Genomic DNA, 21,153 nt, shown 5'->3' on the forward strand with positions numbered 1-21,153 from the left:
GGTACTTTGCATTTCTATGTACATTTTAGAATCAGCTCTTCAAGTGTCACTATAAACAATACTGGCTGAAATTCTGAATAGGACTATACTGAATCTATGAATGAGTATTGACATTTTCCCAATACTGAGTTTTTAATTCAGTTAAGCTGGTATATCCTTCCAATTATTTAGGTTTTAAAAGCTATTAATAATGGTTTATTTTGGGGGTGAATGGGTGGCTCAGTTGGTTAAGCAACTGCCTTTGGCTCCGGTCATGATCCTGGATCCCCTGGACGGAGCCCCACATGGGGGGGGGGTCCCTGCTCAGCAGGGAGTCTGTTTCTCCCTTTCACCTCTCCCCTTTCATGCTCTCTTTCTCTCCCTCAAATAAATAAACTAAAAAAAAAAAAAAAAAAAAAAAAAAAAAATTACAATAATGGTTTATTTTTTTGTTTTCTCTCAGTGTTGAGGTTTTATACCTCTTTTATTAGGTATTTATTTTTTATGCTCTTGTACAAATTATTTTTTAAAATTTTGTTCTCTAATTGTTAATCTATAGAAATACAATTAATGAAGAAATACAAATATTGACTTCACATCCAAAAACACTGCTGAACTTATAATTTATACATAGATTCTTTTGGATTTTCTACATACACAGTGATATCATCTAGGAATAATTAAAGTTTTATTTCTTTACTGCCAATCCTAACACCTTTCATTTACTTTTCTTGCATTATTGCACTGGCTAGGATGTCCATACAAAGATGAGTTGAAGGTATTATAGCAAGCATCCCTGTCTTCTTAAAAAGTGTTTAACATTTGCCATTAAGTATGATGTTATTGTAAACTCCATTTTATTCCTCATTTCCTAATCCTTTTTAAAATTTTTTAAAATTGATTTATATCAATTGGCTTTTTCTGCTCATATAGTTTTTCTATGATATTCTGTTAATGGGATGAATTGCATGTATTGATTTTCTAGTTAAACCCACTTTAGATTCCCTAGGATAAGTTAAAATTTGGTCAGATGTAATAATATCTTTCTCACTTGCCACTGGATTTGATACTAATTTCTAATTACAATAGCTAAATTCAAGAGAAAAATTAGTCTATAATTTTTAACCCTATTCAGGTACTGACCTGATTAAAAATCAATTGGGAAGTGTTCCCTCTTTTCCCATTCAGCAAAACTATGTGAGACTGGTGTTATTGAGTGTTTGGTAAAATTCATCAACCACCTAACCACATAGGTTTCTTTGTGAACAAGGTTAATTATCGATGTAAAAGTCTAAAAGTTATAGAAACATTTAGGTTTCTGTTACAACTTGTGCCAGTTTGGTAAAATGTTCTATTTATGAATTTATCTAAATTTCCATATTTGTATCAAATTGTTCACAATATCCTATAATCTAGCAAATTTTTGTATGATCTATAGTGATATCCTATCATCCATTCTAAAAAAAAAATTGGTTATTCATGAATTCTGTTACTTTATCATTCTTGTAAAGGGTTATCAATTTTACTAGCCTTTTTAAGGCACAATTCTTGGCTTTGATTCTACTTTATGTTTACACCCTCTTGTATTTGTTTCTGCTCTTATTGTTCTTCTATATTCTTTTGTAATCCTTCCAGATGGAAATTTGCTGTTCATTTTCTAATAATTCCAGAGGGAGCCTTCATTTCTAGTAGTCATTTCAGATTATAAATGACTCTTGAGTAACAGTTTTAGCTAAACCATATAAGCTTTTTTTTTTAATCCTATAACTTCTATTGTGGTAAAATACACAAAACAAAAATTTGCCATTTTTAACTATTTTATGTATACAATTCAGTGATGTTAATTACATTCACAATATTCTACAACCATCTATCACTCTTTCCAGAAATTTTCATCATTCTAAATAGAAATGCTGTACTCATTTAAGTAAATAACTCCCCATTCTTCCCTTTCCCTAACTCTTGGTAACGTCTAACTACTTTTTCGTCTCTATAAATTTACCTGTACTAGTATTTCACATAAGTGGAATTATACAGTATTTATCCTCTTATGTCTGGCTTACTTCCTTAACATATTGCTTTTATTGTTCAACCATATTGTAGCAGGTATCAGAACATCATTCCTTTTCAAAACTGAATGATATTATCTATATCAAAGATTATCTATTCATCTATTGATGGACATTTGGATTGTTCCCACCTTTTGGCTATTATGAATAATGAATAATGCTGCATTAAACACTAGTGTAAAAATATCTGATTAAGTCTGCTTTCAGACTTAATCCTTGTGGATACCCACCAAGGCCTGGAATTACTAAATCATATGGTAATTGTATATTTAACTTTTTGAAAATCGCTGAACTGCTTTCCACAGTGCTTGCACCATTTTAAATTCCTACCAGCAATGTCCAAGGGTTCCAATTTCCATTATTTTTATTACAGCTATCCTAGCAATTTCCCTAATGACTGAGGATGTTGAGTGTTTTTGTCTGTCTACTTTGAATAAATCTCTAAGTACTTCGCATATTTTTGAACTGCATTGTCTTTTGCTGTTAAATTGTAGGGATCCCTTACATATTCTGATACATATTATCAGAGATACAATATGCTTTTCTGGCCTGAGTTAGGAGTTATGTGAAATAGAGATAGGCATCTTGTGTCAATCCTTCAGGCATCTCCCAAGTAGGTTAAACATACATATACAATAATTTTCTAATAAGATCTGCTCTGCTCTCTCCAGAACCAGGGATAGATACAATATGAGCTACTACTGCCTTCTAGACTGCCTCAGAGCTGGGAGGGGAAGAAGCAAAGACAAGTAAAACAAATAATACCACAAACTTTGCTACCATTTCTAAGTTGCCTTTTTCTTGATTCAGCATTCACTAGGTTGCTATAAACCTTTGATTGTTTTAATTGTACTGGTATCAGCAAGGAACTGGTTATGTATTTAATAAGGGACTTAAATACAAATTATACATGAGAAACTTCTTTCCTTTCGTAAAACTATGTGTTAACAATGTGATAAATGTACAGTTGCCAATTATGTAATTATAAATTGTGTAATTATAATTATACAATTAATCATAATTTTAAATAATTGACTAAAATTGTTAATCACATGTGTAATTATTAATTGATTCATGCTTTAATTAAAAAAAGGACTTCTCAGGCACCTGGGTGGCTCAGTGGGTTAAGCCTCTGCCTTTGGCTCAGATCATGATTTCAGGGTCCTGGGATCGAGCCCCGCATCGGGCTCTCTGCTGGGCAGGGAGCCTGCTTCCCCTTCTCTCTGTCTACTTGTAATCTCTGTCAAATAAATAATTTAAAAATCTTAAAAAAAAAAAAAAGACTTCTAAAAATAGAGAGTTAAAGCATTTCAAGTTAAAAGCAGTGAGCAAGTGTCTTAAATATTTTCTTGGATTAAAAAAAAATCATGTGTTCAAAAATCAAATAACAAAATAATCTTGTGACTTTCAAACTCAATTATTTAAAAAAAAATTTTCAATGAGCTTTCAAAATTGACCCTGGGTTTTAAAAATTCTTTCTTTTAATTTAAGGAGCTTAATCTTACTATAAATGACTTTCAATAACTTAGGATATATTTTGAGTACCACAGTAAACATTTTCTTGAATTTAGACCTGCCAATCCACAGATGAAAACACTAATTGGAATAATGGTCCATTTCTGTATCAGTCAAAATTCTATCATGGCTTATGCACAAAGTGAAAAACTCTTAGAAGTCTTGACACTGCTTAGAAACAGCATATTCTATTTGAAAAAGTACTCAACTGAATGACTTTTGCCTTAAGTTTGAAGAAAATTTTCACAAAATACAGAATTCTAGATGGGCCATTACTTTCCTTTGCCCTTTCAATCTCCGGTCTTCTCGTTTTCACTGCTGGCTTTCACATTCAGTCACACTTCTGATTGCTGCTCCTGTGAAGGTAATCGTCTTTTGTGGGGCTGCTTTTGTGATTCTCATTATTGTTTCCTTTCAAAAGTTTGAGTAGGATGAGTATAGGTATCTTTTCGTCATTTTTTGTGTTTTAACCTGTGGCTTTATTTCCTTTATCATATTTGGAAATTCTTGCCCAGTGTCTTTTCAAACACTGCTTCTGCATCATCCTCTTTTATTTCTACTCCTACAACTAAAATTATACATCTGTTAGAACTTTCCATCATAGACCTTACCTCTTTTAAGTTTTCTTTTCTATCTTTCTACCCTTTTGTCTCTCTGTGCTTTATTCTGGATATTTTCCACTAACTAACATTATCTCTTCATCTGTATCTATCTAATAAAATCTAATTGAATTCTGTATTAGTGACGTAAAACATACACTAAAGTGTACAAATCTTAAGCATAAAACTTGTAAAATGATGTTGGACACCTTGCAATATGCAATATGCTTATTGACCTCTCAGCCATCCTTTTGGAATCAGCAGAACCTCCAGGGGAAATGTAACTACAAATGCCAAGCTTACCATTCTGGTTTCCTTCCTCTCTCAGATCTTACTTTTATACTTTCTCCAGATATTCTGTTCTCAGAAAAAGCCTTTATTTGAATCACCTTGTCTAAAAATTGCTAGAAGTAGAAAATTCCTCTATTTAATTTTTAGATCAGTGAATTAGACAAATACATGATGAAATAGTTATTTCATCTCCAGACAACATAAACCCATGAGGAACAGCTAACAATGATTAGAGACTTAATGTCCAAAAAGACACTTTGCAACTAGAATAATATGAAGACGTAAGCCTTCATATTTAACCCTTTAAATATTAGTAATCCCTGGGGCGCCTGGGTGGCTCAGTGGGTTAAAGCCTCTGCTTTCGGCTCAGGTCATCAGCTCAGGTCATCGTCTCAGGGTCCTGGGATCGAGCCCCGCATCGGGCTCTCTGCTTCCTCCTCTCCCTCTCTCTGCCTGCCTCTCTGCCTACTTGTGATCTGTCTGCCAAATAAATAAATAAAATCTTTAAAAAAAAATATATTAGTAATCCCTTAAAGAATGTGATCAAAGTTATAATACAATGGGTACATTTGTCAAACACATAAATATACTTTAGTGAAGCTCAAAATCCCTGAAGCTCACCCACAGGTCATATAATATCCTACGGAAGTCCAGCTCAGGTAAGATAATACATAACAATTATCAAAGTAAATTTCTAATATATTCAACTATATAACTATAGAATGAGCATTTAGTTAGCCCTGAGTTTTAGTCAACAGTGTGGCATGCCTGCTTCAAAAAGCAATTCCATTCTAAGCAATATTAAGAAATATATTCTAGAACAATGTAGTTAACAGTCCCACTACTAGAAAGCACTATCTTGCAACATTATACACAATTATGAGGGCAATATTTTAGAACAATAATTGTGTAAATTACATCTACAGAGAAAAACCAGATGGTGAAGAAACTTGAAATCATATTATATATGGAACAAATGAAGGATATTTATCTTATAGAAGAAAACATTTGGGGAATTCATAAATATGAAAGGATATCCTAAATAAGAACTAAATATGATTTTCATCAGAGCAGAACTGAAATAAATGCATGAAAGTTACAGGGAAATTAGTTTTGAAACAATATGGGAAAAAAGATTATTCAAATTGAGGCCTGAATTAAAAAAGAAGTTTCTATCCCAATTACTAGAGGTATTGAGCCATAGCCAACCATCCACTTGCCAGAAATACTGTAGAAAACTTATGTCTGGGTAGAAAATTAAATTATGTATCCCCTAAGGTTTCACTTAAGAGTAAGATTCATGTATCATTTTTTTTAAAGATTTTATTTATTTGAAAGAGAGCATGAGCACATGGGTTGGCGGGGGGGTGGGGGGAGAGACAAGTAGACTCCCTGTTGAGCTGGAAGTTTGATGTGGGGCTGTATCCCAGGACCCCGAGATGATAACCTGAGCCGAAGTCAGATGCTTAGATGACTGAGCCACTCAGGTGCCCCTCATGAGTCTATTTTTTAGGTCATTTTAAAAAAAGAAACAATTACTATTTATTTTCACCTTAAATACTTCACTTCTTTGAATACGACTTCTTTTCCCAAATGAATATACATAGCATTTAAAACAAAGTATTTCCAGACAAAATATTAACAAAGTGCAATGACATAAAGAAAAAAATTTTTTTCATTAGATAAAAGTTTAAAGGCAAAGACAAAATAAATGAAATTTATATAAACCAAGATACCTGTTTTCTCTTACTTGTTGCCTCATCTTTTCATCCTTTAGACTTTGATGTTTTAGTTTCGCCAATTCCATAGCCAATTTTTCTTCTTGTTCAAGCTGGAGTTTCCTCAATCTTTTGTTTTCTTCTGCCTGAATTTTTTTTTTAAAGTAACTTCAGTTATTTGTCCTCCAGAATCAGATGTTTTTCATCAAAGCTTCAGAGCAACAAACATTTGTGTTTTATTTTAAAATACAAAACACTATTTCAATAAGTGCTTTTCTAAACATTTTACCCTGGAAATTTTAATCAATAGTAAGAAGAATATTAAAATATACGCTCAGCTAGCCATCACTCACTTTTAATAACTATCATAATTTTCCAGTCTTCTTTCTCTACTTGTCCACTCCAATTTCATTTTTTCCTTTGTTCTTTTCTGCTAGACTATTTTAAAACATAGGCTAGATACGTCATTACCATGTAAACAATTCAGTGTTGATCTCTATCTGAAAAGAATTTCATTTTATGTAACAACCATGCCTTTACCATGTCCAAACAGTAATTCCTTAGTAAGGTCTAAAGCCTTGTCCGTTTTCAAGTTCTCCCAATTGTCTCAAAGGTACTTTTTGTTTGCTTTTTCAAATCAAAATCCAAACAAGTGCCACATGTTGCATCTAGCTATTATTTCTCTTATGTCTCTTTCATTCCATAACAGTCGTCCCATATACATACTTCTTTCCTCAAACCATTGATTTGTTGTAGAAATTAGTATATGTAGCCCATAGAATGTCCCAAAACATCCTAAATTTGACTGTTTCCCCAGGATACCATTCAACTTGCTTCTCTTTTGTATCTCCTGTAAAGTGGTAGAAAGATCTAGAGGCTTAACTAAATTCTGTGTTTAGAAAGAATAAGCACATGAGAAGATGTTCAACATCATTAGCCATCCGGAACTGCGAATTAAAATGATAGACCACCGCAGACCTATTAGAATGGCTAAAATAAAAAATAGTGGCAAGGCGAATGTTGGTGAGAAACTGCATTTCTCACCTATTCCTGGGTGGGAATGTAAATTGGTAGTCCCACTCTGGAAAACAGTTCAGTAGTCTGTTATAAAGCTAACATGCAATTACCATATGACTCAATAACTGCACTCACGCATTTAGCACAGAGAAATGAAAACTTATGTTTATTTAAGATCCTGTACCCAAATGTCTACAGCAGATTCATTCAAAACAGCCAATACTGGAAAAAGACATACCTCAACAGGTGACTAGGCAGATAACCTGTGGTACCTCCATACCACAGAGAGCACTCAGCAACAACAGGGAATGAAGTATTGACACTAGCAATAACCTGGATGAATTCCTAGGAATTAAGCTGAGTGAAAACAATCCCAAAAGGTTGTAGATTGTCTGATCCCATTTATATAATGTTCTTGGAACATGTTCCTTATTTTAAAATTGAGTTTTGATTCCCATAGCATAAATTCACCTTTCACAATTCATAACTCAGTGGTTTTTTAGTATATTCACAGTGTTGCATAACAATCATCACTATCTAGTTTCAGGACTTTTTTTGAACAGACTATTTTTGGAGCAGCTTTGGGTTCACAACAAAACTGAGCACAATTAACAGAGTTCCCATATACCTGCTGCGCCCGTGCGTGCACGCGCATACACACACACACACACACACACTCTCTCTCTCTCACTCTCTCTCTCTCTCTCTCTCTCTCTGCCCCGCCTCACTATCAATATTCCCCACCAAGTGGTACATTTGTTAAAATCAACTAACCTACATTGACACAATCACCCAAAGTACATGGTTTACAGTAGGTTTAACTTGGTGGTATATTCTGTGGGTATGAGAAACGTTTAAGGACACAGTAGTTTCACTGCCCTAAAAAATCCTCTGCCCTGCCTATTCATCCTTCCCTCCCCCAAATCCCTGACAACCTCTGATCTCTTTACAATCCCTAGAATTTTGCCTTTTCCAGGTTGGTATATAGTCGTAATCATGCAGTCTGAAGGCTTTTCAGGTTTGCTTCACTTAGTAATACACATGTAAGGTTTCTCCATGTCTTTTCATGGCTTGATGGTGCATTCTTTTAGCACAGGATAATATTCGATAGTCTGGATTAGTGATCCATTCGTCTACTAAAGGACATCTTAGTAGTTTACAAGTTTGGGCAATTATGAATAAAGCTGCTATAAACATCTACTTGTGGGATTTTGCGTGTGTGTTTGTGTAAGTTTTTAACATTACAGCATGGTTTCCTCAGCCCCAGAAAAACTCCATACCTGTTGGCCGTCACTCACCCGTCCACCTACCTCCTAGCCCCTGGCAACCACTAATCTACTTTCTGTCTCTATGGATTTGCTATTCTAGATATTTCATTTAAATGAAATCATACAATCTGTGGCCATCTTGCCTGTGGCTTCTTTCACTTAAAAAGTGTAACTTTTTCAAGGTTCAACCATGTTGCAGCATGTATGGGAACGTCATTCCCTTTTGTGCCGGTATGATACTCACTGTATAGCTAGAACACATGTGGTCTGTCTAGGCATCAGCTGATGGGCACTTGCGTCATGGTCAACAGCTAATTCCAGCTACTGTGAATAGTATTGCTTTGAATATTTATGTATAAGTTCTTGTGTGAACATGTTTTCAGTAGTCTCGGCTGTATGTTTAGAAGCAGAATTGCTGGGTCACATAGCAATTACATTTAACTTTTTGAGGAACTGCCCGAGAGCTTTCCACAGCCACCACAGCATCTTCCATTTCCACAGCAATGTATAAGGCTTCCAGATTCTCTACCTCTTCGTCAACATTTAATGTCCTTTTTAAATTTTTAAAAAAATATATAGCATGGGGCGCCTGGGTGGCTCAGTGGGTTAAACCTCTGCCTTCAGCTCAGGTCATGATCTCAGGGTCCTGCGATCGAGCCCCGCATCAGGCTCTCTGCTCAGCAGGGCACCTGCTTTCCCCTCTCTCTCTGCCTGCCTCTCTGCCTACTTGTGATCTCTATCAAATAAATAAATAAAATTTTTAAAAATCTTTAAAAAAAAATAGAGAAAGAGAGAGAGAAAGCAAGCGAGCACACGTGCACACAAACTTCATGGTTCTGAAGGGGCACCTAACTGATTTTGATTTGCATCTCCCTAATGACTAATGATGTTGAGCATCTTTTTTTGTGCTTATTGTCCATTTGTGTGTCTTCTTTGGAGAAATGGCTATTGAAATCATCTACCCATTAAAGGATTTTTTTTGGTCTGTTATTGTTGAGTAATACAGGTAACATTTTTGAAATGGCAAAATTAATGGTTGCCAGAGTCAGGGATGAGGTAGGTGTATCCAAGAAAGAGATGATGATGTTTATGAAAGGACGAAATGAGGGATCCTTGTCATGGAACTCCCCCGGATCTTGACTGTGGCATTGGATATACAAACCTCACATGTGATAAACTGTACAGAACTACACACACACACACACACACACACACACACACACACACACACAAATGAGCACAACTAAAAGGGAAATCTGAATAAGGTGGGTGGACTGTGACATTGCTGATGTCTTGCTTCTGATATTATACTGTAGCTTTGCAAGGTGTGCCATTAGGAAAATTAGTACAGGGTATATTGGGACTCTCTGTATTATTTCTTACAACTGCAGATGACTCCATAATTATCTAAATAATAATTTCAGTTAACAAAAAGCAACTGCAAGTACTGGTGATAACACAAAGCAGCTGGAGTTCTCATACATGACTTGAGGAAATGCAAAATAAAGCAACGCCTTTGCAAAATGGTTTGGCAGTTTCTCACCAAATGAAGCAAACACCTACCATATGACCCAACCATCCTATTCCCAGATATCTAGCCAAGAGAAATAAAAATTTGCTTTCATATTAAAGTTTGTAATAAAAGCTTATAGCAGCTTTAGTTGCAGTTGCCATAAACTGGAAACAACACAGATTTTTTTCAACAGGCAGATGGATAAACAACTGGTACACCAATACATTAGAGTCTGACCATGCCACTCAGCACTAAAAGGAGTAATTCATGCAACAACATGGAATCTTACATTTGGTTTGCTAAGTGAAAGAAGTGAGACCCAAAAGGTGACATATTGCATAATTCCAAAAATATGACACTATGGAAAAGATGAACCTAGTGGGACAAAAAAGAAATCAGTGGTTTCCAGGGACTGGGGAAAGAGGTAAGTGAGTGGTTGACTACAAAGGAGCAGCATGTGGGGACTTTTGAGGTGATAGAATTGTTTGCATGACACTGTGATGGTAGAAACTGAAATCTATTCATTTGTCAAAATCCATAGTATATACCAAAGAGAATAATTTTATAACATGCAAATTTAAAAAGAAATCAACCAGTACATTCATACCATGCACTACTATTCACTAATAAAAAAGAATTAACTATTGATAAATCCAACAACTTGGATGACTCTCCAAAGCATTATGCTGAATGGAAGAAACCTTCTCTAAAGGTCACAGACATATAATTCCACACATATATGGGTTCACACATGATTACATTTATATAACAGTCTTGAAAGAACAAAAATTATACAGATGGAAAACAAATCAGACATAGTGGGGGCTAAAGGAAGTATATGACTACAGTGGGGCAGCATGAAGTGAGGTCTTGGTGGTGATGGATTGGTTCTGGATCTTGAATGACATGGCAGTCAGACAAATCTATACACGCATATTGTACAACTGTCATTTTCTAAGGTTTGATATTGTACTACAGTTATGCGAGATGTAGCCACTGGGGGAAGCTTCTGTGTAATGGCACAAGTGGACCTCTCCATACTGTTGTTGCAATTTTCCAAGAATTTGTGATTATTTCAACACAAAAAAATTTAAAGAAACAAACTAGATGTGGGGGGAATAAGAGAACACACAATATGTCAAATTAACTGTATTAAAAATCAGAGGGTCCAAGATGGCAGCATAGGAAGATCCTGAACTCATCTCCCCTCATGGATGCACAAAATCTACAGCTACATATGGATCATTTCTGTAGAAAGGCTGACAATACTCCATCTTTGGCCCTCCATCTTTCGTGGTTGCTCAATGACCTCTCTTGGGGCTACATGTTCTGGCCTCTTGGAAATGAATATACATACCTTAGAAATGTCCACAAAGGCTAAGAATCTATTAGAGATAACATAGTCTTTCCCTTTTCTGATGAACAGGTGGGGCCACCTGATCTAATTAAAAGTTAGCTGTCAATTAGATGCATATACTCCCTCTGAGGTGTGTGTGGACCCTTTGATCTTACAGTGCCCTTCTATGTGCCCTTTGCTCTAAAAAAATTTATGGACCAAGGTCTGGATTTGGCAGAGAGTAACTATGCAGTTGCTGTGACTAGTCCTCCATCCAAATCCCCCTTCAGTAAGTTATCTCAAATCAAACTGCATAAACTGGATGGAGTGGCCTACTTCGTTTTCAGTCTCAAAGTGCCTTCTCACTTTGGGGGACACTTTATGTCTCTCCTGCATCTTCTAACAATTTCTTTCTGAAAAGGATCTGAAAACCAAAGAACTGCTTCCCTACAACAAAAGATTAAAAGACCACATGGAGAGGGGTAAAGGGACAGAGACATGGTCCTGGCAAAAAACAAAAACAAAAACAAAAACAAAAAAACCCACCTCCTCTAGGCAGGGAGACACGTAGAGAGGGATCTCACCAGTCCAGCACTTCTGCTAGAGGAGTGGGGGGTTGCTGCCTACATTAGGCACCCCAACATTTCAGAGCTGCACAAAAAATGTCTGGTTTAGAAAACAAAGAGGGCTGACATCCAAGGGACCCAAAGTACTATGGGAAACTGAGAATCTCCTTTTAAAGATCCACTTGCAGTCTCACTCATCCCAGAATCAAGCACAAAAGCACCAATTTGAAAATCATCTGCTGTTTATGTAAAGGAAATTCATTTGCTGGTCTGGGGGAATCTGCTCAAGAAGCAAGGGACAGTTGGTGCTCTAGCAGGGATGGACGCAAGGCAGACAGACTCCTTCTGTGTGCTCTCTACCACTCCCCCCAGAGTAGGAGGGCACAGGCACTGCACCGTCCCACCCCCTACTGAGGCTGCTGAGAGCAAGTGGTCTCAGCGCTGTCCCCAGGCTGGACAGTGGGGGCAGGCTAGACAATGGAGGCAGTCATAGCCATCCCCTAACTCCCTGGCCGGGGCTGACAAGTAGGAGCAGTCGTGGCATTCTCCTGCCACCAACCTGGGGCCAGTATAGGCACAGATACAGGGCGCTCTCCCGCAGTAATCATTGAAGCCTTCAGACACCTGCAGTCCAGGCATCTTTCCACTGCCTTGCTGAAGCTGGTGAGTGCCACTTTCGGGGCAGAAGCATGCCAAGTACAACAGGGTTGCCCCTTGTTCACCAGGCTACCAGGGTCGAGGGGCTGGAGTTCTGAGCTCCAAGGACTGTAACAATCAGAAAGACAGTACTTGGCAGGCCAACACCCTCAGGGCACTGCACAGACCTCAGAATGAAAGACACACCTAGTCTCCCTGTGAAAAAGGCTGCCTTATCCTAGAGTTCCAGCCTAACAAACAGGCTTCAGGTTTCCCACACAAGCCAAAGCTATGCAGGCACTCCCCCAGGGATCATAAGTGGGGAGACATTATGATCACGCCTCCCCTTGGCTCACTGCAGCTCAACAAGACCTCCCAGAAAGGAGCTTATATTCTCATCTGGAGTCCTGAGTTTTGCAACTGTTGCCCAGGGCACACCTCCGTCTCTAGACCTGGAGGCCAGCAGGGTTTACAGCTGTGGCCCCATAAGACTGCATATATTTGCATATATTAAAAGCTGCTGCCTGAGAGTCTGGCTTCCATTCAGCCTGAAATTAGGTGCTGAATACGATTCCTCCTCCTTTGAACACTGGCAGGTCTTGACACACCCTCAACAACAGAGAGATATCAAGAATAAATCAGGCTATTTGGACAATCACAAAGGTTCAAGAGACAACCAAGAACTAATCAATGGTGAATGAGAAGTTTCACCACCTACATAAGTCCACTTCTCCAGGACTGAAAGAAGTAGCTGTTTTGCCTAATACAGGGAAACAAACACAGCCAAACAATACACGGAAACAGAGAAATATGTTCCAAGTGAAAGAATAAGACAAAACATCAGAAAAATACCTTAATGACACAGAGATAAGTAATTTACTGGATAAAAAATACAAAGTAATAGGCATAATGATGCTCAGTGAACTCAGGAGAAGAATGAACAGTGAGAACTTTAACAAAGAGATATAAAATAAAAGAAAGTATAAAACAGAAATCAAAGCCAAAGGATATATTAACTGAACTGAAAAATACACTGGGGGATTCTATAGCAGCCTGGATAAAACAGAAGAACGGCTCAGAGAGATGGAAAACAAAGCACTGGAATTAACCCAGACAAAGCAGCAAAAAGAAAAAGGAATTCTAAAAAACTGAAGATAAAGTAAGAGATCTATGAGACAACGTCAAGTGAAATAGTATTTGTATTACAGGGTTCCCAACAGAAATGAAAGAGGAAAGGGGGAGAAAACTTATTTGAAGAAATAATGGCTGAAAACTTACCTAACCTGGGGAAGGAGACAGACATCCAGGTCTAGAAAGCCCAGAGAGTTCCAAATAAAATGAATGCAAAGAAATCCACACCAAGACACATCATAATTAAAATGTCAAAAGTGAAAAAGAAAACTTAAAAGCAATATAAGCCATCTGTTATATATTAAACAAAACAAAACAAAACCCACAAGGCAGATTGTTCAACAAATCTATGCGAGCCAGAAGGGAGTGACATGACATACTCAAAGTGCTGAAAGGAAAAAACTTCCAACCAAGAATACTCTACCCAGCAAGAAGTGAAGGAGAGGGAGTTTTTCAGATAAGCAAACTCTAAAGGAGTTCAGCACCACTAAATGGTTTTTCAAGAAATGTTAAAGGGACCTTTTAAGCGGAAAAGAAATGGTACTAATTAACAATAAGAAAACATATGAAAGTAAAAATCTCTCTGGAAAGGTAAAAATGTAGTGAAGGTGGTGGATAAATCAACTTATAAAGCTAGTATGAAAAGACAAAAATAGTAAAATAAACTAAAACTACAATAATTAAAGGATACATAAAATAAGGGGTAAAAAGTGACATCAAAACTTAAAATGTGGGGCGCCTGGGTGGCTCAGTGGGTTTAAAGCCTCTGCCTTCAGCTAAGTCATGATCCCGGGGTCCTGGGATCGAGCCCCACGTCGGGGTCTCTGCTCAGTGGGGAGCCTGCTTCCTCCTCTCTCTCTCTCTTTGCCTGCCACTCTGCCTAGTTGTGATCTCTCTCTCTCTGTGTCAAATAAAAAATTAAATCTTTAAAAAAAAATTAAAAAAAACATAAAATGTTGGGGGAGGTGGTAGAAACGTAGAGTTTTGGATGAGTTCAAGTTTCATTTGGTATCAAGATGAAATAGACTGTTCTATTCATAGGATGTTACATATGTTATAAACATAATTAGCCCATGGTAACCACAAAGCAAAAACTTACAGAAAATAAAAGAAAACGAGAAAGGAATCTAAACACAACACTAAAGAAAGAACAAACCACAAGGGAAACAATATCCATGGAAAAGAAAGGAAAACTGGTATAGCTATACTCATATCGAACACAATAAGCTTTAAAACAAAGACTAATAAAAGACAAAGAAGGGCATTACATAATGATAAAAGGGTCAATAAAGCAAGAAGATATAAAGTTCATAAGTATATATGTACCCAGTATAGGACCACCAAAATATATAAAGAAAATATTAATACATTGAAAGGAGGAGAAATGACAGTAATGATAGGGAACTTTAACACCTTACTTACATCATCTGACAGAAATAAGAAAATCCGTAAGGAAACATCAGCCTTAAATACATTGGGGGATACACTTAGACCAAGTGGACCTAATAGATGTATACAGAACATTTCATCCAAAAGCAGAATACACATTCTTCTCAAGTACACATGGAACACTTTCCAGGATAGATCACATGTTAGCCCACAAAAAAAAAGTCTCAATAAATTCAAGATTGATATTATATCAAGCACCTTTTCCAACCACAATGGTATAAACTAGAAATCAACACAAAGAAGAAAACTGGAAAACCAGAGGCAGACTACCATGTTGTGGAGAGGATCATGTGGCAGGGAATGTCAGCAATCTCTCAGAGATGTGGGCCTCAGTCTTACAACTACGAGAACATGAATTCTGCCAACTTAAATAAGCTTAAAAGATTTCAGGAGAATGCACTCTAGACAACACCTGGATTTCAGCCCTGTGAGGCGAAGCAGTCAATCCAATGACATACCATGTCTAGATTTTGGTGGGGTAATAAACATTTTTAGCCACTAGATTTGTGGTAATTTGTTAAACAGCCACAGAAAACTCATACAATAAATGAACTGTAGTCTTTAAAGTTGTCAAGGTCATGAAAGACAGGAAAAAGTAAAAAACTCTTACTTATAGGTCTCCCTTTCCAGTAATAACTATATTTCAGGTACCAAATAATCCTAGTTGTTGCGGGAAAGTTCTTTACACAGGAATTTCAGCTAATCAAATGTGAAAGGAATAACAAAATTAGAAATATCAGTGTTTTGCAACCCCTAATGAAAGGAAAGATTCATTGGTGAATAAGGAGAGTAAGGAGACAAGGCAACTAAAGGCAGTTTGTATTCTTGGAACAGAAAACAGAAGTTAATGGGAAAAACTGAAGAGATCTGAATAAATCCTATAATAAAACATATTGTACCAAGGCTGATTTCTTCATTTTGATAATTCTTCTATGGTTATGTAAGATTTTAACATAAAGGGAAACCAGGTAAAGGGTATACAGGAATTCTCTATACAATTTTTTGCAACTCCATTATAAATCTAAATTTATCTCAGAAATTGTTTCTAAATATTATTTCCACTAAACAATAGAGCTCTTTGATATGAAGGCTGACTCTAGGTGTGAAGCAAGAAATTCACAAAATGAGCCTTGCATTAGCCGGAGAAAAATAAATGGGATAATTAGTCAGCTCAAGTGATCCCAAGATCTGAAGGGTCAGTCATAAAGCCTGAGACCCAGGAGAGTGGTTTAGCTCCGGTCTAAGGAGAAAAGCCTGAGAAATAAGAGAACCAATGGTGTAGCTCCTATCTGAAGGCTGACAGGCTTGAAATTCAAAACAAGCTGATACTTCAATTCAAGTATGAAGGCAGGAAAAAAGCTGAAGTCCCAATCAGAAGGCAGTCAGGAAGGAGGAAGGAGCAATTTCCTTTTATTCAGCCATTTTTTTCTATTCAGGCCTTCAACTGATCTGATGAGGCCCACTCACATTAGAGAGAACAATCTGCTTTACTCACTGTGCCAGTTTAAATGTTAATCTCATCCCAAAACACCCAGGATAATGTTTGACCAACTATCTGTCTGACCACCACATGGCCCAGTGAAAGTCCACACACAAAATTAACCATCACTAGCCCAGGCATTTTGTTCTGACAGAAAGGAAGGAAGCTATCATAGATTAAAGGAATCTTGTTAAAAGGTCACAAAACCAATAAAAGCATCCATTGGCCAAAGATGGGACAATTTGAGCATCAAAAATAATAATAAAGGCAATTAATTCAAGTATTAAAGACCCATGAGTCCATAAAGATTTTTTACAAAAAGAAAAAGTCAAAAACTAAAGAAAACTTTTAAAAACAACATTGACAGACACCAATGGAAGTGACCAGAACACCAACTCTGAAAGTTAAGTATATGTCTCCCTTTCCAGTAATAACTATATTTCAGGTACCAAATAATCCTAGTTGTTGCGGGAAAGTTCTTTACACAGGAATTTCAGCTAATCAAATGTGAAAGGAATAACAAAATTAGAAAAAATCAGTGTTTTGCAACCCCTAATGAAAGGAAAGATTCATTGGTGAAACCACAGGTGAAAGGTTCATCAGGAATTTTACAACAGAGGAACCAGAATGCCTCAGTAGAGGTACTAGAATGTACATATTTATCAACACTAGCATCAATACAAGTGGACCAAGCAGACACATCATGTGCCTGCAGATGTGGTACAATATCAAGCATAGCATCACCTATGGAGTGATTGCCAGAAAGTTCTACCTAAATCTAATCATGCCTTTAGGATTAACTTCCATTTTGAAAAAAATATAGACATTAGGGAAACAAATTAAATGAACAAAGGAGAAAGCAAACAGGCAAATTCAGAATATAGGATATCAAAAAACAGCTGGCCTACTTTAACAAGTTAGAAACATGAAGTTAAAAAAAAAAACGGGATAGGGATGCCTGGGTGGCTCAATCAGTTAAGCATCTGACTCTTCATTTCCGCTCAGGTCATGATCTCAGGGTTGTGAGATAGAGCCCCATATCAGCTCTGCACTAGGCATGGAGCCTGCTTAAGATTCTCTCTAACCTCTTCCCTCTGTCCCTCCCCCCAGCCTCTTTCTCCCATTCTTTAAAAAAAAAAAAAAAAGAGGGCAGGACCGTTTTAGATTAAGAGGTACCTAGCAGACATAACAACCAAATATACTGTATGAACCTTATTTAGATCCTGATTAAAACAAACCAACTGTTAAAACAGATTTTGACACAATCACAAAAAGTTGATTATGGAATGGCATTAAATAATACCTAGAATTTACTGTTAATTTTAGTAGTTGAGATAGTGGCATTATTCTACTACTATGTAAGAAAGTATCTTTATTTTGTAAGATGCATACTGAAATATACATGAAAGAGGTGATATGGTATCTGGTATTTTCTTTAAAATTAAAGAAAAAATAAGAATAAAAAGAAGAGGAAAATATATAATCCCTAGGATCTTATTGCTCAGAGTTGAAAAATCATGTCTAAGCCTTATGAATTTCGAACTCAGAGGAATGGATACCACTTTTAAAAAGTTGCTTTTGCTATTCCTCACAATAGTCTACAAAATGTTGAACATCAGCAGGAACTCAAAAAATTCTGAAATATCAGAGAAACTTTTTCATTTATGAGAACTCATTTCTAATTGGTTTCCCTTTTTTACCACACTCATTCTTTAAAATATTTAGAAGCTTCCACATAAAAATTATCTCCATATTTTAGGAATTATATACATACTGTACTTGAATTCTTCAAGGCAGTATTTCAAAATCAAAAATAAGTAAATCATACCTAATACATACATGTTCATTTTCTACCACTGAATAATGTACATGTTTAATCTCAGTAAATTCAAAAAAGGTACTCTTAAATTTTTGTCTTTCGAATTTTATGGAAAGTAATTGAATTTTACTTATATGAACAAAACTGTGGAAGTCAGTAATCATGGATTTCATGTTTGTGAAAAAATTAAAAAACAAAAAAAATGTTGAGTCTTACTCTGTTACAGGCACAATTCCAAGTGCTTTGCATGTACTAACTCGTTAATTATTAAAACTCCTACAAAGCGGATACTATTATAATTGCCATTTTATAGAGGAGGCATTAAAGTAAAGTCAGTTTACCTAGGGCTCCAGAGCACGCTTACATACAGCCGTACTAGGATTTAAAATCATACAGTCTAACTCCAAAAACCGAGCTCTTTACCACTACATTGGTCTGACTTATGATGAGACATCCTTTACCTGATCTTATTATCTACTCAATTCCAGCATCAGCAGCTGTTTTCACCATTTCCAAAGAAAAAAAATGTCAATGAATAGTAAAATGTACCTTTTGAATGGCCTCTTCCATATCCAACTCAAATTGTTCATCCTGTAATAATCTGAGGAATCTCTTGCGCTCCACGAGGTCATCATTTTCATTCTGTACCATTTGGTCCCTGATTTGATTTTGTATCTTTCTTACTGACTGGACATGTAATTGTTTGCAGTAATTTGTATCTACTTGTTTCTGATGCCTTTCACTGAAGCTCAAAGTTTGCCTTCTAGAAGCCTGTAATGGGGGGGTGGAGGGGGGAAGTACGCATACTTTGGTATCCCAATATCTAATTTTTAAAAGTATACCGCTGCAAGCCCCTGGCACAAAAATAGATAACAGAATAAACAAAGGTCCTTTGGCTTCCTTCCTAAATTCAGAGAAATGTAACACAATAAAAAAGTACATACGGTAGATAAACATAATTGATATATCAATAAATTACTTTTATTATTCCCCATCTTATAGTTGAGACATGAAAAGTAAAAGCAACTTTACCCAAGGTTCCTCGGCTTAAATAAATAGCAGTACTAGTATTCAAAGACACGCAGGTGAGCTCTATAGACCTAGCTCTTTACCACAACACGCGGAATTCCTCTCCTCATTCCCCGCTACGCCCACCCCCGCACCTCCTTTACCCCTTGGCCAGAAAGTATCATTCAGAAAGAAGCCGGTCAGGTTTTCCTAATACAGATTTAACAGGTCAATCTGCTGCTACCTAATTCATCTGCTCTCTCCTGGACTTTCTTTCCCACTTATTTGTTCAAGGTTCTTAATCTTTTCCCAAATTTCCAGAAATATGGCAAAAAAAAAAAAAGGGGGGGGGAGGTGGGGGGTTGCCAAACAAAATTTTCATCGGGCAGATCTAATAGAGTCTGGGGAAAATTTGAAAAAGGCTGGAAGCCACCGCGAGCGTTGCTTAAACAATAGCACATGAGGCTTCTGAAAGCAAATTGAACCAGTTCTCCCACTTAATTCTCGGATTAGGCACTCCAAATCCTATTTTTAGATGCAGCCTGGCTCTAAACTACAATTAGATCAATAGATAAACAAGTAGTTTCGAGACCCCCGACAGGCTCACCATCTTGGCAGAGGAAAATCCCGCTCGGAGGATCCAGCCGCCACCACCGCTGGCTGCAAAAGCGACTGCGGGCTGAGAGCTCCGGTGTTTACGCGGTTTCCTGGCAACTGCCGCCTCCCCAGAGCGCGCAGGGCCCACCTGCGCAGGGTGCGGTCTCCCATTGGGCGCAGCAAGAGCCAATCGGCACTGAGCTTCTTGGGAGGCTGGCTAGGAGGCCACCTCTCCAGCTCTCCGAGACAGGCGGGAAGTTCAGATCCCGGATCCTGGCGCAAGCACTTTGCAGTGCATAGGGGCGCTCGCGATTTCCCTCAAGCGGCTGAATTCTGTGATTTGGGTGGGGTTGGGAGTCAAGGGGAGGTCTGTGGAAACGGTTTACACAGAAATACGCCAACTCCTGTCTAGTACATTGTGCCAAAGTACTTTCTACTCAGAACATCCTGTGCCCTCGATGCCCATTCTGCCCGTGTTGAGGGCTGGCTGCATCTCTAGCAGGAGGAGGCACGGTCACCGTCCCTCTAGCTAGGTAACTGGGAGGCTTTTTTTTTGGGTAGCGTGTACTTGCAGCCGCCTTCACCTCAACCCCCGACAGATGTTGGTAAACTCTGTAAAATGTATGGGTCACTGGGACGCTCTGCCGTGGAACACATGATCCAGCTGCCAGTGAGAAAGCAGATAGATGGAGGCAGCAGTGATCAAGTTTATTTCATTGGCCGGTAGACGCTCAAGTCCATTTGAAATGGAAGCATTTAAGAATAGGAATGGGAGCACCTGGGTGGCTCAGTGGGTTAAGCCGCTGCCTTCCGCTCAGGTCATGATCTCAGGGTCCTGGGATCGAGTCCCGCATCAGGCTCTCTGCTCAGCAGGCAGCCTGCTTCTCTCTCTCTCTCTCTCTCTCTCTGCCTGCCTCTCTGCCTACTTGTAATCTCTCTCTGTCAAATAAATAAATAAAATCTTAAAAAAAAAAAAAGAATAGGAATGGGTCAGGGAAATTAGTAAAACAAATTCATTTTAGAGAGGACAGAGAAATCCCTTAAAAACAACAACAGAGGGGCACCTGGGTGACTCAGTGGATTAAAGCTTCTGCCTTCAGCTCAGGTCATGATCTCAGGGTCCTTGGATCCAGCCCCACCTTGGGTTCTCTGCTCAGCAGGG

At 37.6% G+C, this 21,153-nt stretch overlaps 1 protein-coding gene across 3 annotated transcripts in view; it reads right to left on the minus strand.

Moving 5' to 3' along the window:
* The window catches only part of MNS1 (meiosis specific nuclear structural 1), a 39,421-nt gene extending 19,313 nt beyond the window's left edge, over positions 1-20,108 (minus strand). For 2 of the 3 annotated variants that reach the window (XM_004779205.3, XM_004779204.3), the window contains exons 1-3: positions 20,002-20,108; positions 18,936-19,157; positions 6,190-6,317 (exon numbers count right to left, since the gene is read on the minus strand). In XM_004779205.3, the coding sequence (XP_004779262.1) occupies positions 6,190-6,317; positions 18,936-19,157; positions 20,002-20,004 (353 nt within the window). In that variant the 5' untranslated portion in view covers positions 20,005-20,108. The remainder of the gene's footprint in view (positions 1-6,189; positions 6,318-18,935; positions 19,158-20,001) is intronic. The other variant, XM_013049286.2, reaches the window with a different exon arrangement.
* Positions 20,109-21,153: the final 1,045 nt, after the last annotated feature.

This window comes from Mustela putorius, unplaced genomic scaffold, assembly GCF_011764305.1.
Source record: "Mustela putorius furo isolate JIRA1106 unplaced genomic scaffold, ASM1176430v1.1 tig00003896_pilon_pilon_pilon, whole genome shotgun sequence".
Classification (NCBI taxonomy): Eukaryota; Metazoa; Chordata; class Mammalia; order Carnivora; family Mustelidae; genus Mustela; species Mustela putorius.